Below are 26,667 nucleotides of genomic sequence, written 5' to 3'. Positions count from 1 at the left end.
GATGATTTTAAAACCATGTAGTTTGTAACCTGTACACTTATTGAGAATCAAGATATCTAGATTGATAAGGGGTTTGTCCAATCGGAGATTAGTCTTCTTTCTTTCTTCTTGAGCAAATCACGGTAAAGATAACACAAGAATTCTAACCACCCCCACCCTCCCGGGGCGAAAAAAAAGGTTATGCAGGGTAACTTCTGGGCTTTATTTCATATTTGCCAAGATTAAGAAAGAAAAGACGTCTTCTATTAAACTTAGGATTAACCAAAACCTAAAACGTTTGCCAAAACCAAAACAGATTAGGACTTTCTAAACAAACGTGGGATTAACCGACACGTAAGATGTTTGCCAAAACCAAAACTGACTAGAATTCTGCACCAAAACAGAATAGGATTCGGTAAATGTAAGCTATATATGTGTGTGTGCACAGCGTTGTTGATTTGACCTGCTAATCATTATTCATTGCTTATTAAAGGAGTCCGTCATCAATAATTCTGCAGCAAGAAGACTTGAACACCATTGCTATCAGCAAAACGAAGTTCAAGAAGAAGAAGACTTGAAGAAATAAATCTGTTCAGGGATTATAGTTTCAATAGTCAGCATGCAATCTCCTGAAACTATGCAGCGACAGCCAGTTAGTTTTTGCAGCCAAACAAATCCTGACCCTCTCTACTTCAACCGCCTGATGATGGTGCAAGAACGCTACATGCAAGAAAATCGTCCTCACAACCTCCAATCAGCTTGGGACGATGATGATCATCCAGAGTACTACTCAACACCTCGGGTGGATTCCGATTATGGGCGAGAAAACATTCAACCTCGTTTGGAGGATGAGGTTCAAAGGGAAAATTATCCCGCTGAGGATAACCATGTTGAAGAAGAAGAATCCGATGATGATCAGCCACAGCCACAGCCACAGCCACTAGTAGTTCTCTTTATGATGGGTGATGAAGAAGAGTTGGCTAATTTGGATGGAGAGTTCATCAGGATTTCAGAGATATCTTTCCTGGAAGCATCGGAAAGATCTGGCCAATATAGCAATTTGAATGAAGAAACCATATTGAAGAATCTCAGGACCAGACAATATCGAACATCGGCTGATCGTGATGGAGATGAAACGGGTGATATTTGTGTTGTCTGCCAAAGTGGATTCGAGGACGAGGAGATAATTGCAAAACTTGGATGCGGACATGAATACCATTCTGATTGCGTCAACAGATGGTTGCAGCATAGGAACGTTTGTCCAATCTGCAAGCGCACGGCAATTGAAGAAGACAGCAGCTAAGAAGGCTATAGTTCTTTGTACGATTTGGGGTAGTCTTTATATTCAGCGTTGGAATTCCTACAGCTTCTTTGTACGGAATTTAGAAATATTATTGTAATGAATTTCCAACTCTGGATTTGTCAAACTGATTATTGGAATTCCTACTTCTTTGTGCAGAATTTAAAAAGGGTTTTGAATTTCCAATTACGTATTTGTAAAACAGATTATTAATTTGGAGGTAATAAAACCTCATTGTCTTGATTAGCGTGACAGTAGTTAAACTTTGTCCTCGTTTTAACTTTGAAGTTCATCTTGGTATTTGATTCTGACAGAAATTGTTTAGGCTGACCATACTTTTACTGTTGGTTAATTGCTTCTAGATTAAAGGTGGTTAGGTTTAGTTTTCCACTTCTTGAAGCAAGTGAACCAATTGAAGAGTATTGCAACAACTGAGTGAGCCTGTCAAGTTCCCATATTTTGGTTAATACAACAATTGCAAGCTTGATAGATTCAACATGGGAATAGATTTAAATGTTTACACCTGTCCATGTATTTCGAATTAACACTAGATTTTGTTAGCTATAGCTTGAGGTGAAACCTAATGGTTTCGTGAAAATAAAAGGCAAACTTAGAACTGAAAAAATAACCTCTTTTTAGTGCAGGTGCATAATTTTCTATACAGTACTGATGTTCATTGGTTGTGCCAACTTGGTTGGTTGGGAAAATATGTGGATTTCTTGATTCATTCTTATGCTTGGATTGTAGCTTTCTAACAAAATTTTTTTTACATTTTTCGTAAACACATTTCTCGATCACTTTTTTAACATACATACATCAAATTGTTGCACTACATTTTTTATAAAAATTCTAAAAAAAAAAGAAAGAGCAATCCGAACGGGACTGCCAAAAGAATAAGTTGATATGTGACCAATCATAAAATTAAGTCGTTTAATTTGGTTGTAGTAATTAATAATTGTATAGAAAATCACTACTTCACCACCTATGATGAGATATTATCCCGATTTTGTGAAAAACTTTTAGTTCATGTTTCTCGGTCAATTTTTTCCCACAGTGCTTAAAAATTTTATTGCCTTATGTCTCAAAAATTCAGTTTAGCAGAATAACCATTTAATTTTAAACTAAAAAAAAAAAAGATGTGTAGCCTAAGTAAAATTGCTTTGAAAAACTGATTTAATCGTTATTCTCTGATTCATTCAAAGAAAATAATTAGAACCAAGCAGGACTTGAAAATGCAATGTTATAAATAGAAAACTTACGCGAGGGGAAGTTTATATCACACGGGGACACCCTTCTCTCATATATTATATAACAGATAGATATCTACTAAGACAATAATAAAGTGCAAAAATTCAATCTTTAATATGGAAATTAATACAGTGCTGTCGTGTTAATATCCTCCGAAGTTCTAAGAATAGGCTTTATTGAGATTTGAAAATTCCTAGAATTAGTATTTCATCCTTAAACTTTTTCGCTGGTGACGATTTAATCCCTAACTTTTATTTCTAATCAATTTGATACTTGAACTTATTTTGCCATACTAATTAAGGATCTCTGTGGTGGCACCACTACTTAAAACCGATTTGATTCTTAATTGACTAATTAAACAGGGGTATTATGGAAACATCACTCATGAAATTGTAATAAAACAAGTAAATCGTGTTAAAAATACCAGATAAAACTTTTAAATCGTATAAAAAATTATCAAATAAAACTTTTTTAAAATTTAATCTTGTGATTTTTTATATAATTTACTTGATTTATTTATGGTCTTGTGAGTAATATTTTCAAAATATTTCTATTTAGTTGATTAATTAGGAATCAGGCCAGTGTTAAGTGGTGGCCCGGCTACAAAACTCCTTAATTGGAACCGCAAAATAAATTTACATATCAAATTGGGTATGAATAAACGTTTGAAACTAAATTGACACAAGTAAAAAATTTATGGGCGAAATTGGGCTCAAGGATTCATAACCTAAGGAAAAAAGAAATCCGTAACTGAACAAGAGCAAAGCCAAATTTAGCCCAAAAAAAAAAAAGGAATATAGTTGACTAATTGGACAAGTAGAAAAGCAACACGTGTACATGAATAGCCCGCTCCAGCTCTTCCTCCCCCACATCTCCGGCCCACGACCACCAGCAGCGGCTATCCAAGCTATCAAATTCTGCAAAGCCAAAAAAAAGCGCTCTCAAATTCGCCGGCTACAATCCAAATTTTGCCGATGATTTGAAGAATTTCCTTTTTCTGCTTCCATTGATTCATCACTGGATTACAACCTTTATAGCTAAATTCCCCACAAAAACCAAAGAATTTCAAGCTACAGAAATGATTTCTACTTCTTCCTCTTCTGCGATTTGTACTGGCTCCTTTTGCTTCTCTAATCAGAGTCCTCCAATTCAAGAGGTCTGAAAATCTACTATTGCTACTGTTTAAACTAATTTAGTTGTATTTGCAGTCCGGTTTCGCGAAATTCGCTCCCTTTTTTTGTCTCCTTTTCTATTTTCTAGGGCTCATTGTTTGTTATCAGTCGCAAAAAAGAAAGAAAAATGAAAAGGAAAAACTGTTTAGCACTTGGATTGTCGTTGTAGACTTGGGTGTTTGTCTTTTATTAGGGTTAGGGTTTTGATGTTTATGATCATTTGCTGATTGCTCGCTGGTCGTTTCACAATTAGACTTGCAAAGCTTTTCGCCTTGATTATCAGTAGCTATTGCTGATTGCTAGTAGAAGGGAAAATGATGAGGGATAGGAGATACGGAGGGGATAGGTTTCGGTCCCCAACACCTCCGCCTCGGAGACTATCTCCGCCCCGGCCCCCAGCGAGGTTGCGGGACCGCAGATACTCTCCTCCGCCAGCACGGAGGCGGCACAATATGGATGTGGAGGATGAGAGACGTGATGGAGGAGGACATTCAAGGAGAGATTATGATAGATACCATGAAAAGAGTTTTGATCGCGGAGGAAGGGAGTATGAGAGGAACTTCAGTCGTGGAGATAGAGGGAATGAGAGGGAATATGACAGGAATTTCAGCCAAGGGGATAGAGACAAGGATAGGAGTTTCAGTTGTGGAGGTGGTGATGGAGATAATGGTAGGAGATTTAGTCGTGGAGATGGGGATGGAGATACCTTTAGGAGTTTTAGTCGTGGAGGTCGAGGGATGAGGATATCAGATTACAGTGGTGGTGGTGGTGGTGGTGGTGGTGGAGATAGGGATAGAGTTAGAGATTATGGTGATAGAGAAAGAGATAGAGATGATGGGCGTTCAAGGAGTATGCATCAGTCAAGTGGCAGTGGGGAGTACACACGGCGTGTGTATGAATCCAATGAAAGAACTTCCTCCAAGTTCAGATGGGATCCTCTCTTCAGTGAAACCAGAAAATCAGATGGCTTCAAAAGTTCGTTGGATAATGGGGTTGTTGGCAGAGGAGTAAGGACTGATCTGGAGTACGATTATAAGAGGCATAAGTACTTTGACAAGGGGTATGATGGATTGGTACTTGATTCCAAACCTCTGTTGGTAGAAGCTGAAAGGGGAAGGGATTATTCTACCTCCACTTATCCTATGAACATCAGCTTTCCAACCAAAAGTTCTGGCCATGTTGATACATTTGGAAGTGGCATGTCAACATCATCACATTATTCAATTAATTGTCTTCACAAAGGTGAAGACTTCCATTTTCACGCCAAGTTTGATTCAGAGAAGTTAGTTAAAGATAGGCCAGTCTTGAGGGATCCATTGGCAAGGGAATCATATAAAGATAAGCCCTTGACCTATTCAAACATGGATACTGATTATATGGTGCCATCATCACGGTTGAAGGATTTTGATCCAGTGCATCTTGGGAGTTTCAAAGAGGATATCCCACCTGCATTGAGGGATGAACTTCGCATTCCTTCTGGTGGAATTAGAATCACCACTGGAGTTGAGACTAATTCTATTGGCTATGATGGGCGTCGACAGAAGTCACGAACCAGGTCTCCTGTGGATCATGAAGGGAGATTAAGAGAGTTTAAGAGTTATTCAAGGTCATATCTTGGTGCTGCTGAAGAGAGCCGCATGGACAATGCATACCCTCTAGTTGGCAGCAGCAATGGAGGTGGTACACTTCCCAGGTCAATTGACTCTTATGGAAAGAGTCTTGGCATTGGAGAAGACTACAGGTCACAAGATTCATCAAGGTTGGGCATTTTGGAAGGTGATGAATCCTCTCATCAAGGATATTCTAGAGGGAGCAGGATGTTGGACCACCATCCTGCTTCACTTGGACACCCCATTTCTGACCATTATGATGCACAGCAATCCTTCCATGCAAGAAAGAAGGATGTGGATGATCAAGGTTATGGAAGTGCTCAACCTAAGTATGAAAGGGAAATTTATCATGGCCTCGAAAGTTCCAGAGTAGGAGAGCATAATCATGATCTTGAGATAGCTCATGGTCCTCGGTCTCATCACAGGCGATCAGATGTATTACCATCTAGAGAATATGATCCACTCTTAGATGATACTGATGGTGGATCTCACGAGAAATTGGTCTTGGGGAATATGAATTTGTCTAAACCGTCCAAGAACAGGCTCAAGCGGAAACATGCAGAAAAGCAATTCATTCAGCATGGAAGTACGAGTTATGATCTAGGGGATGCCCGTGAACCTTGGGATGATAATGTGGATTCAAACATACCTTCAAGGAGTTTGAAAGTGGGTAACTCCGGATATGGGAAGTCTAGAAGGACATTAAATATGGCAGCCCACCATCAATCACCCTCTGGCACAAATACATTCTCTTCATCCGTTCATACAAGAAAAACCCAGATTTCTGGCCCTAGAGATATAAAGAAACGGCTTGGGCCAGTTGCTGAGAAAGTTCATGTTTCCCAACGTCTAGCAAAGAAGTACAAGCCTTCACTAAGAAAACGGTTAGGACCTGGTCCTCAAAAGAATCGTGTTACTCTCCCATGGCTGAAGAATCTGAATGCTGCCAATCTGCCAAGAATTCAAGATGGTTCAGGTGGAAGCGATCATGATCAAGGGGAAGATCCCCAGGCAGAAAATGTTACTCTTGCAAAGCCCGAACCTCCTGAAAAGTCCGAGGATTTTAAACAGCTGGTGAATATTGCATTCTTCAAGTTTGTCAAACAATTGAATGATACTCCGGCTAAAAGAAGAAAATACAAGGAGCGGGCAATTTCTGGTAGTTTGAAGTGCATCGTGTGCCGCAGGTCTGTGTTTTACATCATGAAATGTTATTACAGATGGAGAAACTCTTTCCTGTCTTTCATTGAACTTTTTCTTGCTCTTATGCTACAATGAAGTATCCTGCTACTGATTTCAATCATCAGCTCATGAGGAAGTGACAAGCAAATGTTTACCAGAATATGTTGCTAGCTCCTGGATTTTGCTGTCCTTTACTGGTCTCATGCTTCCATGACTTCAAAGAGAGTGTGATATGTAGACTTCTGTTCAATATTATGATAGTCCCCTTGGAGATGGTTTGGAAGAGTTTAAACTTTATGATATTGCTGCTCAAATGGAGGGCTTGTCATGATATTCTTATATTTTTCCGCAGATTGTGATTTTTGACATATGAGTTACATCAGGTGAACAATTCTCACGAAAAGAATCATGAGAAAGGAACAGAATAAGGACAAAGATAAAAATTCATTGTCACTATTTTGAGTGGCTTGGGACAGAAGAATGAAGAAGATAAATCTTTTAAATGTGTTGGTTGTGCTATTGGAGCATTAGTTAAATCCTCAGATGTGGTTTTGGTCTGATGGTCTTGGTTTTCTGATATAAGAGTATTGCTGAAAAGGAAGTTACAGTTCTTTCCATAGTTACTTGAAGTAATTGTCGGTGTGTAGAATTAATTTCAAAAATGTTTTTCAAGTTATAGGAGAAGAAATCAGCTATCTAGGTGCCTAGTCTAGCTTTATTAGTTTTTGCCCTGAGAGAAGTTTCTTTTGCAATGAAGAGTAGAAGAATTTCTTGTATGAAAGTTTAGGTTGATGAGGATTAGAATCAGTTCTCATGAAGTTTTTGGTTTGGTAGTTGGACTTTACACACATTAGGCTATTTACAATAATGATTGTGTTTTGAAGGCAAATATCAGTCTGTAGGTACTGTTGGGGCCCATTTTTAGTCTCACCACATTTCCAAGCGATGTAATTAAACATTGAATACGCACTTTACATGGAAGACCTTTTCCTGAATATTCTTTTATGCAAATAGTTAGTTGTGTATGTCCTTTTTGCTTTCTCTCTCTCTCCATACTTAATAATAGAAACCTGTGCTGTTGAAAATTTTGCTTGAAGTTTTTATGCTTCCAATATGCTTTGGCTGGATTGCCTCATGGAAACATGTTTCTTTCCTTAGGCTGAAACATGTTGCTTTCCCTAGGCTGAGAGAAACATAAACTCATTGATATACAGTTGAACACTCCAATAAGAATTAGTAGTCTTATAACTTAAAGTAGCCATACAGTGATGTTGACTTGCTAATTTCAATTTCTTTTGAACATGAAACAGACACTGTTATTTTTTGAATGTCATTTTCCACCGAGTCCTCTAGCTTGTGAGTTTGATGATTAGTGCTGTTAATGTTCACTGAGAAAGATCCTTGTGTAATGCTGCCAAGAGACTAATAATTACACCTGCGGAGGAGTATGTGACTCTGTAAAATATAGGCATGGTGCAATGGTTTCTTGTTGTTCGATTGTTATTGTCTGTTACAGTACAAAAGAAAGAAAAGAACCTGAACAACAAAGGAACTGAGAAGAGACTTGTGTGAAAATTGTTTAGTCACATTGATCTCTTGTGATGGTTTCTTGTTGTTTGATTATGGATGTGTCTGTTGTGGTACCAAAAGAAAGATAATAAAGGAACAGAGAAGAAAACTGGCATGAGAAATGTTTAGATAGTGACATTGATCTCTCGTGTCTGCCATTACCCCAACAAAGAATCTAAACAATTTTACTAGCAGAGTATGAGCATAAGCTTTAGGAAAAGGATGTACTTTGGAAATGAGAATCATCATTAGCATCTGCTATCAAGGACGGGACGTTCTTCATCTCTAAATAACTCATAGCAATTGAGTTGGTCTTTTATGTATTGTAGATTTGATGTTTTCTTAAGTTGGTCTGCTGATGAATTGCATGATTTTCACTACTTGAGATTTGCTTGCTTGCAGCCAGGAAGAGTTTGTTGGCACAGAGGGTTTGGCAACACATGCATTCACATCTCAAGAAATTGGCTTAAGATCGCGTCACTTGGGTTTTCATAAAGCACTTTGTGCACTTATGGGATGGAAGAGTGCAGAGAAGCCAAATGTTACATGGTCACCTGAAATGTTGTCTGATGCGGAAAATTTAACACTAAAGGAAGACCTCATTTTGTGGCCTCCAGTGGTGATTATCCACAACGGTACCATTGGAAATAAGAGCCCTGATCAGCAGGTTATTGTATCTATTGAAGAACTTGAAACTAAACTAAGAGGTACGTTTCCTTCTCTGAACATGAAACACCATCATAATCAGTCATGACTTTATTACTTTTGTAGGTATTCTGTTATAAGCTCTGGTTTTCCTTGCTTTTAGACTTTAAATTTGTCTACTTTAAGTTCGTATTGGCGCTCATGATATGCTTCAAAATGCCATTGTGAGCAATATTCTGGTATATGGTGGCACTGGATATAACTGTCGCAGGACGCAGAATTTCGTAGCTTGAGTTGATTGACGAAGTTACTATTATCTTTTAACTTCGGCTTGTCATCTTTATATTATTTTCAAAAAGTATGTCAATTGAAAGTCTCTGTTTGACAATTGTCTTGAATAATTGGACACTTGGCAAGTAAGTTTCCATTACGTACGAGGATTTAGTGTTTCAACCACACAGATTGTATAGTTATTCCGTCAAATGTGAGTGTACATTTTGTGGATGAGTCTGTACCTGGATAAATCCTAAGTGTTCAATGAAGGTATGTCCTTTTGGCCCTGGGATTGCAAATTGTCCGAACAATTGTCAATTCCACAGACCATTTGAAGTGCAGAACTGCACAAGTTTTTTTGGATGTCATGTCAGAATTGGTTTTGGTTTGTATTGCTGTATGCCTCTCTGTTTGTGTGTCTATCTTCAAAATGCTCATCTCCATTTTGCAGCCTTAACAAGGATGGAGTCTTGCATACTCTTGAGACTTTCTCACGTTGTACAGTGAGATTCATTGGTCTGTTGTCTTCATTTGTCTTATTTCATTTTTTTTTATTCTCCTGTAATTTTTTTCCCCAGAAATGGGCTTTGGAGACAAGACTAAGGTGTACCGTGGAAAACCTGCAAATCAAAGTGTTTTGGTGGTCGAGTTTACTGGTCGGCTGTCGGGGTTGCAAGAGGCTGAGAGGCTTCACAAGGTTTATGCTGGAAACGATCATGGGAGGGCCGAGTTCTTACGGATCAACCAGATTGGGGAAACAATATCTGCTCCAGTGAACAATATGGAAAATATTCTGTATGGTTACCTGGGGATTGCAGAAGATCTGGATAAGCTGGATTTTGATGCCAAAAGACGTCGCGTTGTGAAGAGCAGGAAAGCAATTAAGGATATTGCAGAGGCTTCCATGAAGACACAATGACGAAACAATCAATTGCAGGGATGTTTTAGGCTGTGTGAACGTGTAGTTCAACTCGTTTTCATTCGTTTTGTTGCTTGTCGCCAGTGCTGCTTTCTTATATGTAGTCACTCTTTTTGGGATGATGATGAGGATTAAAGTTGATGGATCTTTTGACTTGGCATTTTAGAACATCACCTCAAATTGGATGGAACTTTTGGATACTCTAGTTACTATATTAGGTTTAACCGTGGAGGAAAGGTCTATGAAGACGAAATAGATTGTGTTTTCAGTTGAATGGACCGTCTTTACTGCAAACTTTCTGGTTCATTAACTTTTAGTACTCAGATGCTTTCGATTTAGGTTGTGTTTGGATTGCATTTTTGGTGATTTTTCATGGAAAAATTACTGTAGCGATTTGATGTATGTGAGGGAAAAAGGTAATAGGGAAATGTGATCACGAAAAACGACGTAATTTTTCGACGGAAACCGACAATCCAAACAAGGCCAGCATTTAACTCTTTGCATTTGCTATTTCGCTTAGTTTTACTTTTATCTTTCTTACTTGACAAGTTTGTGGGATGGACGAATTTACTATAAAACCGGCGGGTTGCGTTTTGGGGATCATAATTAGTGAATCCTCTTTATTACATACGAGTATAATATCCGATTGTACGTATAATTTGTTTTAAAAACAATATGTATATTTTGTGTATTTCAAAAATACTCTAAAAAATATTTACATTTGTTTAACTAATTGTATGAAGCACATAATAAATTTTTAACGTATTATACTTCAATTTTTTTTGGAAAAATTTTCAAATTTAGGTAAAACTAATGATATATAAATTCCGAATTTTATACAAAGTAATAATGACATGTATTGTATATGATGCAAATTTACACATTAGAAGCACTAAAATGATAACATTTTAATAAATTTACGTTTTATACACGAGGATAAGAGTTAAAATTAGTACTAATGTAGTAAAATCTATAAGAGTTAAAATTAGTATCAATGTAATCGTAAAATATTTGAAAATCACAGTAATTTTATCTATTCTTTGACTTGCGTAACTTTCAATTATATTCATATTATTTACGTATGAATTCACATACACATGCGTGTATATAATACATAATTTTGCCAATATTTTTACGCTAAACTTTTAATTATACTCTTGAAAAAAATCATACAATACATACATATTATGTCACATACTATACCCGTCTCGTATTATACTTGTACCTTTAAGGACTCGTATCATATGAGCCGTTCTTGCAGCTATATTGCGCTCAAATGGGAATATTGGACTATTGGTCGGAGTTTTCTAAAGACACCTATAAACAAAGAGAGAAAGATCGCTGGTCCTATATGCTTAGCTACAAAGATATACAATTGGTCTATAAACCTAAAGAAATACTCCGCATGTGAACTGAGAAGTGATCATCTTCTTTGGAAGTTCAGGAACTTGATGCCATAAGCGAAGACGAAGAAGAAGAGGAGGACCCAACCGACGTGGGCAAAGACCACTGGAATGAGGAAGTCATGGTCATAGCCCAAGTATTCTTTAAGGAATTGGTTGATTGGAACTTTTGTGTCACTACCAGGGACTTCAATACCAGTTGTTCTGTCAGCAATTTGAGATGCAAAAATGCCATAAATTGACCATGCAACAGGAGAGCACCAGTAGTACCACCTCCACCATACTGGAATAAGCTGCAAATTGTTTTAACACAAAATGGTGGTATGGTCAGTCAAGAATTCAATGGAACAGTACAGTACAATTTGGAGCTTCATGTGTGGAGTGGAAGGTAAATATAGCTTAGCATTTCACGCACCGGACGCGGGATGAGAAAACCAGAAAACAGATTCCAGAAACTCAAGAAGAAGGACATGACAATAGCAGCAATTTGATGGCCAGGAGTCAATGCAACAACCATCATCCCGTACATTGAGAAGTAGGCATAGCACATGAAGATGAAGTAGTAGAAATACAAGAACTTCTCGGCAGTCCAGTCGAATCCAATCATCGAGTACAAAAGAAGTGTATAAACCAGAGTTTGAATTGCAACATAAATAGTTTCAATTGCAACCTGCAATTGTAAGATACACAAGGGATGTTAGAACTGGAAGGTTTTATTTGATTTGCGAGTAGAAAATGATAATGTGACAAGTAGACAGGCAAAAAGGGATCTGAATGCTTTACCTGAGCAAATGCGTAAGGCAACTCAGAGTACATTCCTGCTGCTCTTTCACGGTAAAAAACTGTTCTCTCAATCGCCACAACAGACTGCACGGCAGAAGCATTGGTTGCTCCAAGGAAAAGAACAGCAGCATAAGTAGCTCCGAGTAAGTTAAGCAAGTCTTGTTGTCTAAATCTGTTAACAGATGCACAGTATTGAAGCTAATGTTAGCATTATGTAACTGAATTGAGTAGGCTCTTTTATCATTCAAGGTTGCGAGATAAGGAAAATTTGGACTTACATTTTAGTTCCTTTGTCCCAAAAGATAACGCCAAACATAATTCCAATGACAACAGTCATGAAGAATCTAATTGCATTATATTGTGAGTTCCTCCAATATGACCAGTGTTGTTTCCAAAAACAAGCCTTGCACTGAACTAAAAAGGACTGAGAGTATTGGGTGGGGAAGTATAGATCCCTGGAACCCGGTTCAGGAGCGCTCAGTTCCTTTATTAGCTCCTGATTCCTCCTGGAAACGTAAACGAAGTAACAGGTCAATGATCTTGCAGCACATATAGAGACATTTGATTCTTGAAAACTTTCTACGCTGTATAAGTTAACCCTTCTTTAACCTGTAGAGATCAGAGTTGGCATATATTTCTGCAAAATCGACTCCAAGTTGAGCCTCCATTGCTGAGGTGCTGACATCCAACATCCAGGTAGCTGGATTGTGACCCTCTTTTATCTTGGGAACACCAGGTACAGCCTGCAAGTTGGGTAGGATTTCAATTCTAGTGCACAGACAGTGTGTTTGCAACCAAGCAATAATGCAATAGGAGCAGAACCTCACCTCAAAATATTCAACGAGTTTGTGAGAATGGCGACCAAGAGGTCCAGCATATATCACTTGTCCTCCTCTCTTCATCAAGAGCAGCTGCAGGTATAAGAATGGTGTTAAAGAATGCTGAGTGCCCAAAAATATCTAGTGTAAGAAAAATGACAATTAAGTGTACCTCGTCAAAAGCTTCAAATATATCAATGCTTGGTTGGTGAATTGTGCAGACCACAGTTCTACCAGTATCCACTGTATTTCTGACAGTACGCATGACAATTGCAGCAGCTCTAGCATCAAGTCCTGAAGTGGGCTCATCCATAAAGATGATGGAAGGATTAGCAACTAATTCAACAGCAATTGTAAGTCTCTTTCTCTGCTCGGTTGAAAGGCCGTCCACTCCTGGAAGTCCAACAAGAGCGTCCCTCAGAGCATTGAGCTCAACCAAGTCCATGACTTCTTGAACAAACATCTGTAGTAAGAAAGAAAATGAAACTTCAGCAAGTTACATAGAAAGCGTTGTTGATTTAAAGGCATGCACATTAATGCACCAGTGTATCAATGAGTCAAAGGTAATAATTCTAGTAATTACTATGCTTACCTTTCGAGTTTCTGTCTTTACATCAGAAGCAAGCCGCAGCCAGGCAGAATAGAGGAGCGATTCATAAACAGTTACATAAGGAGAGTGTATATCATTCTGCTCACAGTAACCACTAACTCGGGCAAAAGTTTCTTGGTTCTTTGGGTAGCCTGAAATGCTTATGCTTCCTTCAATGTAGCCACCTGTCTTTCTACCTGCTAAGACATCCATCAATGTGGTCTTTCCAGCACCACTGACACCCACCAGTGCTGTTAAAACGCCAGGCCTGAAAGCACCACTAACATCTCTCAGAAGTTGCAATCTATCTTCTTCAATCCCTTGTGACTTCATTTCCTGATATGAATCAAATTTCCAAGTTAGAAAAATAGTAACAATATTATGTTTGTTTCCTATGCAAAATTTCAGAGAGTCTGACCACAGAAATGAGATGTGGGCAATTTCACAAAATTAAGGACAGGGATGGACGAGACTTACTGCAGGCATGTCCACGTAGTACTTCACATGATTGAATGCAAGTGAGAGCGGTTGGAAGGGCAAAACCATTCCTCTAGTTGCTTGATTGTTTGTTGCACTAACCATTGAGTTGCCATTTGCCTGAGAATTTCTTACACCCATTTGAATTCCTGTAGCAATGACAGCGTATGAGAAACACATTTATTTGGCCCTGAATTATTTTTAATAACTGAAAGCCTTGAAAAGAGGAATTTATTCAGTGGTGCTTTAAGCTTGGAGTGTTAAATTCTTAGCCTATTCCCTTTACTAACATCCATGACAATGCTACGAACGAAAGAAAGTATCAAAAATTCTTTTGCTTCTTAAACTGTAAAATATGGTAACTGATGTGAACACCTTTTTTCCATACATTTTGGTGCCAAATCCTCCGATTAAGTTCTGTGGAAATGAGTATTGAATTGGAGAACTTTTAACATTTGATGTTTTACAGTTGTTCAAGCTTATTTTAAAGAGGGAGACAAGCTAATCCAATGATTTTTACAAAATTTACTTACATATACAAAAAGGAGCAGTTTAATAGACCACAAACCTGCAGAATTGGATGCTTCATTTCTAGTCTTTTTCTCATCATCGTCCTCAACAAGAACAGCTTTAGTATCTCCAATTGCTGATAATTAAGTCGTATCACGTATTAAAACATGAACTTCTTGTATCATATAGTATAGAATGATAGATGACAAATGTAAGATAACAAGGTGGACTATTGTACTCACGATTTAAAAATGTCAATGCTCCAATAAAAAGAACATTGAACAACAAGGAGAAAGCGAAAAGAGCTCCTACACCAATCCAGTACCAAGTTTCAGTGGTAAATAGACCTCTGTCCTTTAGAAGTGTCTTTCCAACTGTAGGTTCAGAGCCATTGGAGGGCTGTAGAATGAAAATTAAGAACCACGATCAAAATCAATATAGAGTATCCTCTAGCTTTACAGATCTTGGAAAGAATGTACACATTTAGAGGCAATTATCAGGAGGTCTTACGTTGCTCCATCTTTCAGAAAGAAACTCGTTGATGGCAATGGCATTTTGTCCATACATCATAGGAGAAACATAGTAACCCCATATCATCCAATTCTTGATGTCATCTATGAATTACATTTCCATAAAATTGGTTAGCAATTCAATTATATTGCTACAAATAAAGCAGCCAAGACAGATCCAAGCATGGAGCAACTGATTTTCCGCAACCGACAATAAGTATATCTAGACTACAAAATGTCATTGCGAGAAATTGTGGTATATATAAATCATGCTTTCACCTTTTGCAACAATGAAGCCTCCTAGAATAAAGACCAACAACAAGGTGAAGGTTCCAAGCGTGTTTGCTACAACTTGTGCTCTTCCAGCTGCAGCAATGAAACGAAACAAAGAGAGAGCCATCTGATGGATGCCAATGAATGCCAAGAGCTGTTTGAAGAACCTGATACATTGAAGATAAAAATAAAGAAAAGCATTATTAGATGCCTGCCAAGAATTGACTAAAAGCTTCAACGAAATTGCATGAACTTGAACTTACCTGGCTGCAGAAGGCGCAAAACCAATGGTGTAATACGTGAAAATGATCCATATTACGGACTCCATGACTGAAATGGGAATACGGAGGACCCAAATTGGCAGAGCAAATGCCCAAGCTGGGTAGAACAAACAGTCCCTCTGCTTGAAAAAAACAGGAAGCCTGAAAACTGTCATGGCCAGCTCAGCCATTCCATTGAACATCACATTGATAAGACTGAAAAACAATGCTCCCCAAAACTTAGCAGCATCATTCACGTGACCAGTTTTCATTTCTGTTCTTAAAAACACCGTCAGGGCAATTAAGGCCATGATAGTGATTTGTGTTGTTTTAAATATGAAAACAAAAGCACTCCGCTTCATGAGCAGCCATTCACGATCAAAGCATGCCTTGAAGAGATCCCAATTCGAAATTCCATACTTCTCTTTAACCAATGCTGCAGGGTGGGTTCTGGCCTTATCATAAGGAACTCTAAGGTCTGCTGTAAGTCGTTGTCCTACATGGAAGGAATTGAACGCATTTGCGAAATCCTCTGAAGAGACATATCTAAAAGGCTGGTTTTTTCTGTACCAATACTGCTGTTGGTCCTTCTTTGAGGTAACCTCCTGCAGAAAGTCTGCAATTCCTTTCCTTTCAGGACATTTAAATCCCATGTACTCGAAGAACTCAAGAATATTATCACGTGGACCCTGATAGACAATCCGCCCATCAGAAAGTAGGATGACATCATCAAAAAGATTGAATGTCTCGGGCGCTGGCTGTAAGAGAGAGATGACCATGGTTATATCATTAATATGAACCATCTGTCTCATGAACTTCACTATTTGAAAAGTGGTGGAACTGTCCAGTCCTGTTGATATTTCATCCATGAAAAATGCTTTTGCTGGTCCTACCAACATTTCAGCTGCATTTGACACAATCACAACGTTAGTCCAGACGATTTGATGCGTGAAGAAAGATCACTTAAAACTCAAAAGATGATAAAGCCTGTTTACGCTGCAAAATGTCAATTCAAAACATAGTAGTGTATCTTTCTTCTAGTTGAAAAGCATAATGAATCGGGAGCTGCACATTAGAATTTTATTCAAATATGTGATACTTGAATCGTTTTATACTGCCTAGAGCTTTCGGTAATCGATGCGTGCATACCAGTGGTAACACGCTTCTTCTGACCACCAGAAATGCCTCTTCTCATGTCATCTCCCACCATAATATCAGCACAAATGTCCAATCCAAGAATCTGTTGGAACATTATGAGCACATTAGTCTTGTCTGAATGACATCATAATCCCCAAAGAAAAAAAGGGTTCTGAGGAACGGACCTTCAGCACATAATCAGTAATCAAGCTGGTTTCCTGTCCCGCCATGGCTGTGGCTTTCATGAACGCATCAATCTCAGGATCTGGTTTAATACCTGCTTCTCTCTCCCTTCTTGACAACTCCACCAGCATATCATATCTGGTTCCTACTCCCAAGCATCTACCAGCAAAATCCATTGTCTCACGTACTGTCATTTCACCATAATGAAGATCATGCTGGCTGATATAAGCACTTGTTCTCTGAGGAACAAATTCATGGAATTCATGACCACAGTAGGTGATTTTTCCAGTGACCTGTTCATTCACTTACAATCAGCAACTCATCAAGAATGACAAATAACGAAAACGTCTAAAAGGAAAGGGGTGGGGGGAGGGGACATACTCTCAGATCATCATCAGCTTTGCCTGCCAAAGCTTTCAGTAAGGTAGTTTTTCCTGAACCGGGAGGCCCAAGCAGTAGTGTCATCCTGAAAAAGCAGTAAATTTCAAGCAGAAGTGTAAGAACATGATGGAAGAGCTAATCTTAAAATTTAGATTAAAAGACAATATCCAAGAGTTAGATAAACTAATTTAAAAAAAAAAAAAAAAGAGTTCTAATTAGAAATTCTGAGAAGCATACCTTGTTGGTCTAACAATTCCACTCACACCTTCAAGAATTCTAACAACTCTTTTCTTTGATTGAGCAAGTCCAATCAATCCAATAGCAGCCTAATCAAACATAAAAATGAATGGAATAATACTTCAGAACTAGGATACAGCAATTATCGGACAAAAAAATAAATTCTGGAAAAGAACCATAACAGGACGCTTAAATGTAAAACCCCTCAATCTTTCTACTTCAGAAACTGTATAAAAAGCTCTATCTTCCCTATTTCAACCATTTTCCTATGTTCCCCTTGATAAGATTATTAACGAAAATTGCAGTTCTTCGACGTAGTGCATCTAATTAAGCATTCACCGTTATTTACCAATAAAACTAACACCGGAGAATTAAGAAACTTAAGTTGTGGGAAATCCCATTCAACTAAATATTAGTTCCATGAACTGTGTCAAGACGCAGGGGAGGAACAGAACAGCTAATCACCTCAAGCGTGTTGAGGGTGGAGTTCCACAGAGTTGGAAGTGCTCTGGTGCCAACATATGCATCTCCCTCTATAGATAAATTCTGGAATCTCACTTCAATCTTTGGAATCTCAATACCCACCCTGCACTCGACCAAACAAGTCAAAACATTAGTTATCTCCAAATCCCAACAAAAGCTGTCAAAAACCTTCACAAGATTGTTCTGATCATCATATAAAAGCATCAAAACAGGAAACCTATTAAGTTCCAAAATTGTGAAGCCCAAAGCTACTTTTAACATCATTTTTTTTACAGTAATCAAAGAGATGACAATAGCAAGATAGCTGAGAGAACATTCACCTGTCAGTTCGATCTCGGAGTCTTGTAAGGAACCTCTCATTGTCATCTTCAACAACTTTAAGAATACTATCCAATAACTGCTTCTTATCCTGAGCACCAAGATTAGTAACATCAACCTCATTTGAGATCACTCTTCCATTACTCACCACTTGCTTAAGCATCCCTTTTCTCATCCTATCATAAGTAGGCAGCCTCTCAATAGCAGCCCACTTGAGCTCCTCTTCATCATCCACCATTTCTCTCCTAGTACTATTCCTAACAAAAATATCAGGTGGACCTTGCCAAATCTCCCTCACACTCCCCCTCACACTCCCTGACCCCCAACTCCTCCTACTACTCGTCGCCCTCGACAAATCATCCCCTGCAAAAGCAGCCATTGTTTCCAACTCTCGCTGATCACTTCCTTTCCGAGACCCCTTCTATTCTTTTCTTTTCTTCACCTCAAACTATACAACAAAAGTCAGAAATAAAACTCCAGGGACAGAAAACTGCACGCTACAAGACTACCAACAGTGCACAAAGAATGAACGAATTGAATCTTGATTCCCAACTTCTTCGTGTTCAGTCAGTTTCTCTAGCAGCCCTTTTGGCCAAAGGAGAAACTGAGATGTTGTGTTTAACAGACTGTTCGTTTAGAAAGCTATATATATACACACTTAGATAGTCAATGTGGGGTGCTAAGTGCTAACCGTTAAGGTAAGCAATAAAGCAAGAACTCTTCTTTGTTCTGGGCGAATTATAAAAAAAAAAAAAAAAAAGAAAGAAAGAAATCGCAAAGCGTTTGAATTCGAGTACTGTATTCATTACTCAAGGCCTGGTCAAATAGAGGGCACATCCAGTTCCAGCAGTTAGGTTCCCGCGGTTGAAAATGAAGGAACGTTGAAACTTCAAAAAAGGGCAGCAATTGGTGGTGTGGATTCATAGTGACCGCCAGATGAGAATGAACGGTCATGATGTGAGATGTAGGGGAATGGACTGTGGTGAGGAGTAGGGGAACATTTTGGGTGAGGTTTCTTGACTTGATAATTGCAGAAATTTGTTTAATTGGGCAAAAGTGGTTTTTTGTTGTAATCTTTTGACCAAGTTTGGGAAGCTTCTCTGCGGCTTTAAGTTGTTTATATCATGAAAGCGCGTGCGAGGTGGGCCGTTTCTGTATTGTTAAATTCCTGCGGGATTTTTTTTTTAATTTTGTTTCTAGGGTAATATAATGGCTATGAGTATTAATTCTTAATGGGGATCTTCTGTTGTTAGGATTATTGTTTGGACAATAATTTGCTTTAGTGTCTTTAAATGTGAATATTCTCTCTCTTTTCGCTCTCTCTCTCCCTCTCTGTGCGTGTGTCTGTGTTAGCTAATTAATCTTCAAGAGAAGAGAAAAATATCTGCAAATAATGGTTTAATCTTTTGTATTTTTTGGGAATAATTTCTGAATTAATGTTTAATGCACTACTCGTATAGGAATATTAATTAAAATTACACTAGCAAGTATAAAAGCTACATAATCTAATTTCAAATTTAAAATTTACTTTATGCATGTGTTGTATACATTTACATTTGCTAATGTGTACACACAAACATTAATGGTACATAAAAATTTAATGGACAAATTTTACCTAATTTTGAATTCTAGGGTTTTTTTTTAAAAAAAAACATAGGATAGAAATTTGGATGACAATTGACTTTTTAGCTCTTTGAACGTGAATATCCTCTTTCTCCCTTGTATAGTTAAATTTTTTTTTTCAAACAAAAAAAGAGATGAAATAAAAGTTATTACTGCGTCAGTTAAATTTGGACGACAATTGATTTTGTCACATTACATTAGTTTGATTTGAGATTTTTAATTTGACACCATTTCAAAACTAAATCTGTATTTAACTCATTAATTTGTCATAGTGTACAACTTATCAATGAATACATTCAAACATTATTCGAATCAAATTGTCCAACAACTAGAAAAGCAGTAATGGTTAGTATTTGTTTGTAAGAAAATTTAGAGTTTTATATCAGTATCTTTTATTATTCCTTCAAATTTGAAGAAATTTATTTCTATTTATTGTATTCTTTGATATACTTGTTGTCATTAATATAGCAGTTTTGAGTGAATATGTAATTGTCTCTTTATCAAAATATATGGGCACACGCATGCATGCTTTCATAGATACGTACTTACACATGCACACATACATACATCCATACATATTACTATGCCTAAATTTAAAATTTCCAGTGCATCATCAGGCTCATTAAGCTCTTCCCTAATTAAGATGTAATCTCCCCAACTTTTTACCTTTTTTTTTAAAGAAGATTAACGGTGATTCTCCACTTATCCCATTAATAATTCAAATCTATTAGTTACAATTAAAATGTCTTAATTTTCTTACCAAGTAGGTTGCAATTTATTGTCTTTATTTTCTTGTTTTGACAAGACCAAGTGATCATGTAACAAGTCAAAACCAATTAGTCTTTCATTCGACCTTGCAGCATTGCACTTTAAGCCCATCAAATTATATTATTTTACACTATTTACCTCCTCAAACTGTTTGTGTCTAGTGATCCTACACTACCATTAAATTATGTAATTGAACATTAAGCTCTAACACAATCTTGCAACCTTGAAATGACAAGAATTTCTTGAATGAATGACCAAAAAAAAAATTACTGGAAAAACAAATTTCATGTGGTAGGACGGTATTTTGCATTAACTTTACAGCAGAACAGATAAAATGAAATTACATTTGTAGCTTGGATAATCCATCTTATAACAAAAGTGGGATTAGTGGCACAGTAATCTCACAAGCTTTTCCTTAAAGCATCACTCACATTAATATAATGTGTATATTTTGTCATTGTAGAAAAATTTTATCGTTTCTTTAATTACTATCCAGTAAAAATGGACATCTCTGAAGAAGGCCATTTTCTGCGTATTATTAGACTTTAGAATATGTTTATGGAGAAGCAAAGCAAGATTACATGCATAATGGTACTACTCCCCTTTACCAATTGTTTTATGAATTGGTAGCAAATTCAAACACACATTAATGTCTCCCCTTTAGTACCTGGTGGTTCTCATTAATCGCCTTCTAGAAGAACAAAATTCGGACGAGAAAATCGTGAACTGAAAGCTGCCGACATGTTAGATTCATCGGTATGAAAAGGTTGAAAATTTTTGGTCCAAATTGAAACCGTTAAGGTACTATCAAATTACCAAGAAATCATCACTCCCCATTAACTAAACAAATCATCACTTGCTATAATTCTTGACCTTCAGGGTTGCATTGCAGACACCTTTTTTTTTTTTTTGGGCAAAATCTCGTGCACGGGAAAAGGATGCCAAGCTTAAATTTTATTAAGTTGAATAAAAGAATTTTTTTGCCGCAATAATAATATTTTTATAAGCTAATATATCATATTTTACAGAAAGAGAAGATTAAAGAGATTATATTAGGGATTAGCAAGTATATAGATCCAACTAGATTAAAGAAGATATCAGACATTAATAGATACACAAATTCGATCAAATCAAAAGACTATTTTGACACTTTTTTAAAAAATTTTTTATTACAGGTGAAATTCGCACCCTCGTTGCAGACACCATGTTTAACACTGTGTCGGCTTTTGCAAGGCATGAGCTTCGAAACCGACCAAATAAATAAAAAGTAAGCTAATCTATAGTATGAAAGCAAAAGACAAACAAAATCTAAGACGTGGTTTTTTTTTATTTTTGACAACTTTGCTGACTTTGGGGTTTAGACTTCAAGTTGTGTTCAAGTGGATCCCGCTCTGATCTGAATTTGACAACATTGGAGACCTTTAACATATTGCGTGTTGATGCAACTGAAGCATCACCCAGTTGTTCAGCAAACAGCACCAACTGTAGTACTATGTACACAACTTTACTATGTATAATGTGTAAAATGAAAAGATTAATCTTTTCGATAACAAGTCAATATATAATACACTAATCGAATAATAAGTTTGCATGCATGATAAGTTATGCAAACTTGAATTTGAATTTTAAATTTTACAAATACAGTATGTTTTCAGTGCTGCAAGAGTATACACCATTGGTATAGTAAAAATTACTATAAAATAAAAGCTGGTGAACCAATTTTTTTATTTTTATTTTTCTGCTTTGGTGGCAAAAAATGAAAAAAAAAAAGGAGAATTGTTGGGGGCAATTTTTTTTTTTTTTTTTTTTTGTCGACACAGGGTGTCCGGGTCAATGCTTACGGGGCCCGACTAATTCCCTGCAGCCCGGGCCCGGCGCCCCAACTCGGCCCGAACACGTTAAGTGCGCGAAGGAATCCAGCAGCGCGGAGACTCGAACTTGTGACCTCAAGTTTCACTATGGGGCAATTAGTTGCTGAGAATTTAATACTCTGTACTATTAACGCATCCAATTGATGTGCCCAGGAAATAGAGGGTCTCGTTTCTTCTTCAATTCTTTAGTAGTACTAGATAAAATACAGCGGTCACTCCAACTGGCGTGCTGCTTTAAATATGTATTTGAGGTAGATAGTGCCATTGATTAATACTCTAGTGTGTGTTGATTGACCTCCACAAGATCGTTCCGGGACAGCGTCAAATTTGGTTTTCCAAAACAAAATGATAATAATAATGATAACACAAGGATACTTACCACATATCTTCACTTCTACGAAATACAATTGCTGTCTCTTTTTGTTTTTCTTTATCTTTTTCTGGCTCTCTTTCTTTTCTGATTTGGAGAGATTATGGATTGTAACCTGTAAAAAAAAAATAGAAAAAATAAAAAGGAAGAAGATCATGGGATGTAACGATAGTTAGGAAAAGACAGTTAGGACAAAGATAGAGGGTTATCCTACTTTGGATTGCTATTTTTTTTTAAATCATTTTTTATCTCATATGCATCAAATTTTTACGGTACATTTTTCTACAGAAAAAACTCCCTTTAATAACGATAACAATCCAGACGGGCATCCCAACTATCTGTAAAAGTGGGATACAGTGCAACATAAAAGTTAGCTGCCAAAATTCAGAAAATTGATGACTCCTAGTCCCATGGGATTCCTACCTAATTAAGGTCAAATTCAATTACTCTAATGTTTGCAGCTAGGGATCCACCAATGGTTTTGGAGATATAACAAACTCATACTTTAGCTATCTGCGTATGGACATTCATCCCCGACCGTGTGTTAAAAGGTCGCATTTCATTCGTCAGATGTTATTCCATAATTGAAAATGTTTGATTAACAGAGCTCAGGATTATGCTCCCGTGATTAGATTAATCGTTGTGGAGAAGGAACTGACCAATTCTACATCTGCCCAATTCTACTGTGATCAGATTGAAGTCAACGTCATATTATATATGCGTAATCCCCTGCACAAAGGATTCCTAATAAATATTATGAGATTCATTCTTGGCCTGATAATTAAGTCAATAAACACTTTTACTTGGTCTTCTTGTAGACTTTTGAATTTTGATCGGCTGATCTTGAATTGTTCTCTAAGTACTATATGCCTTATAAATATTGAAAGTTTAATTTAGCTATAGTAGAGATTAAGCGTTGAGTTACAGTCTATAACTATGCCTTAGTGAACATGAATTTCCTATTTTTCATATCAGAAAAGGTGTAGATTAATTTTACCGTTTCATATATTTTTTTTAAAGGTTCAAATCCAAAATTTCTCACTTATAGGTCATGTATGTATGTGTGTGTATTAGGAAAAAATACACTTTACTCTCTGTAGTTTAGCAATTTTTCACATGACCGTCCTGTGATTTTAAAAGTTATATATAATTTTTCATAATTTGGATTAAAGTGTCAAATTGATGAAAATGATCCTTTGTAATGGAACCCACGAAAATGTCGAGATTACTCTTATTCAAGAATTAAAATGGTTAAAGTAACCAAAATATATATGCATAATATGCATAACACTTTAACTCCTTATAGTTTTATGTTTTACCACGAAACTCCTTACGATTTAGTGTTTTACCACATAACCCCTTATAGTTTTTAAAATATATGCATAACCCCTCTATGGTTAATAAATGATTTCTAACTTTACATAAAGGTATTTTTGACATTTTAGTTGATTCCATTATGAAATGCAAATTCTGTCACTTTAACACTTCAGTTCAAACCATGAGAATGCTATATATATAACTTTTAAAACTATAGTGAGTTACGTAAAAAAGTGCTAAACTATAGGGGAATAAAGTATAATTTATCCTATATATTAAATAAAGGAGGGAATACACTAATTGGTTGAGGATTGAACATCAGTCGATCAAATAAGATATTCCAAAAGTGCAAACAGAGGACCATATGGTACGTCAGTTTTGCATTGCAAACTATCGTAAACATAAATTAATGTTTGCGACATTCCTGGTCAGTTGTAAGCAAATGTGTGCCGAAATAAATCTAATGACCACTGCTTTGTTTAAACAAGTCAAAAGCAAGAAATTCCACGTATCTCAAGTTCTGTGCAGGGAATTGAAAAAAGAAAAGATTTCTTTGTAGATAATATATAGATTGCAGGCTTTGACAACCAGACCAAGATACATATTAAAATGCCTAATTATAGGAGTAATAATTTCCTCTTATGTTCTCTTCTCCGATACTGCCCTCCTCTTAAGTGAGGAGTACATGTTATATTATTTATTGCCTCGTAAAATGTCGAGAAAATGTGGTATTTAATCTAAAAAGAAAGGACGCACTTTTCATTAGTATTATATATCGGAACAATCACTAAGACATTCAGCTGATATCTTTTTGGTGGAACAATTAACTTAAAAGTACAGTAAAATTTCATCCTCTAAGACATTTCTCATCATATTATTAATATGCTAAGTTTGGATAGTAGATTATTTAGAATAATTTTTTGAAAAAAAAAATTATAGCACTTTTTTTAATCTGATTTATGTGAAATAAAAATATGATGGAAAAATATGTCGATAATACAAATAAACAAAATTTAACAAATAATCACTATCCAAATAGACTAAATGAAACAGTCAATTATGCGAACTATGTGGCCATTCACTCAATAGGAGTAGTTTACATGAGAGTGTAACTAACTCACAATGGCATCATTTATAGAATATTATTATTACTACATGATAGTGGAATTTGTGGAAGGATGTGACAGTGGAAGTATGTTGAGGAATTGTAATGCAATTTGACCAATGGCCATATATAGGGTTCCCTTCTTACGTACTCCTTTAAGCTTGATTAGTTGGTGTTGCTGCATCCGGTTAAAGAATGAGTCAAGGAAAGTGTGTTCAAAACCATATATAAATACCACTCCCAATAGAGTGAGGAGCCACCTATGCCATGCATGCAAACTACAATGTGTCAATTAAGAATTTCATACTACTCCTCAATTCATTATTCTTTTTTAAGCAAGAAATTTTTAACCTTTGTTTGATGTACTTCTCAGAATTTCGTTAGTTAGTTCAAGACATGCGTATCTCCCATATTCAAGTTTGGAGTATATTGAAAGGCAAAAATTTCACCACATAATCTTTACAGGATGAACCTAATTCTAGTTAGATATCTCATACATCTCTTGACATTTACAGACAACAGCGGTTGCATTAGTAGCAATATCAGCCCACATTGGATAAACAAATAGTTATCCCATCACTTTAGTCCCTTCAATGTTCGGGACCAAGGTTCTATGGTATTTTTTCATTTTATTGTGTTAGTGCCTACGTCTGTTATATTAGCATCTACATCCTTTGAATACTACTATATCTTAGTGTCACCACCCGAGAACCAAATCCATTACATGTGAAAACATGTAATGGGAATAAACTATAAAGTCTAAAGAGGTGTCGAGAAATTTCTAATTTTGTGATGAATTTTAAAAAAATTCTACAAAAGGGGTGATTTTAGTAATGGATTCCGTCCGGGGGTCTTCGCATTCGTGGAATGCGAGCTCAGTAGAGCTCGCATTTCACGAATGCGAGGTTAGAATAGAGCTCGCATTCGCGAAATGCGAGCTCTACTTATTGAGCTCGTATTCCGCAAATGCGAGCTCTAATTTAATTTTTTTTACTAGCTCCCCCAGAGCTCTCTAGCAGCCTCTATATTCCTAAAAAAAGAAAGGAGCTCCTGGGTCAGAGAATGAATTCCACTTCCCTGATTAGCACCAATCGTCATGAACTGGAAAGGCTAGCTCAGAAGATGGCTAGGCCCCTGTTAGCACCAAAAGCGTTAGGGGGCCCGCACTGGAGAGAAATTTCTAATTTTGTGATGAATTTTAAAAAAATTCTACAAAAGGGGTGATTTTGGCATAGCATTCCGTCCGAGGGTCTTCGCATTTGCGAAATGCGAGTCAGTGAGCTCGCATTCATGAAATGCGAGGTTAAAGATGAGCTCCGGTTAATAGCCTACTGCCACGTTAATTAAATAGAATC

The 26,667-nt window shown here is 36.8% G+C and overlaps 2 protein-coding genes across 3 annotated transcripts; one reads left to right on the top strand and one right to left on the bottom strand.

The window, feature by feature from the left end:
• Positions 1-3,327: 3,327 nt before the first annotated feature.
• LOC113706368 (uncharacterized) lies at positions 3,328-10,171 on the top strand. 2 transcript variants are annotated; one of them, XM_027228262.2, is made up of 4 exons: positions 3,328-3,683; positions 3,953-6,496; positions 8,463-8,767; positions 9,557-10,171. In XM_027228262.2, exons 2-4 carry the CDS (start codon positions 4,014-4,016, stop codon positions 9,895-9,897), a joined length of 3,129 nt encoding a protein of 1,042 aa, XP_027084063.1. In that variant the 5' UTR covers positions 3,328-3,683; positions 3,953-4,013; the 3' UTR covers positions 9,898-10,171. The 2 variants fall into 2 exon arrangements, with proteins under 2 accessions (XP_027084063.1, XP_071913916.1); XM_072057815.1 differs by having other exon boundaries at positions 3,328-6,496.
• An 883-nt stretch (positions 10,172-11,054) lies between these two features.
• On the bottom strand, positions 11,055-18,936 carry LOC113706358 (pleiotropic drug resistance protein 2). Its single transcript, XM_027228252.2, has 20 exons — positions 18,261-18,936; positions 17,923-18,043; positions 17,458-17,546; positions 17,221-17,305; positions 16,842-17,132; positions 16,669-16,759; positions 15,523-16,423; positions 15,266-15,426; positions 14,988-15,091; positions 14,720-14,876; positions 14,536-14,613; positions 13,968-14,116; positions 13,494-13,826; positions 13,074-13,364; positions 12,911-12,994; positions 12,693-12,826; positions 12,362-12,589; positions 12,084-12,255; positions 11,716-11,970; positions 11,055-11,593 (listed from the first exon to the last, which is right to left on the bottom strand). The coding sequence occupies exons 1-20, from the start codon at positions 18,635-18,637 to the stop codon at positions 11,321-11,323; spliced, it is 4,374 nt and encodes a 1,457-aa protein (XP_027084053.1). The 5' UTR covers positions 18,638-18,936; the 3' UTR covers positions 11,055-11,320.
• Positions 18,937-26,667: the final 7,731 nt, after the last annotated feature.

Source organism: Coffea arabica, chromosome 1e (genome assembly GCF_036785885.1).
Source record: "Coffea arabica cultivar ET-39 chromosome 1e, Coffea Arabica ET-39 HiFi, whole genome shotgun sequence".
Lineage (NCBI taxonomy): Eukaryota > Viridiplantae > Streptophyta > Magnoliopsida > Gentianales > Rubiaceae > Coffea > Coffea arabica.
The sequence above is the reverse complement of the archived record's forward strand: the minus strand, read 5'-3'. Positions and strand labels throughout refer to the sequence as shown.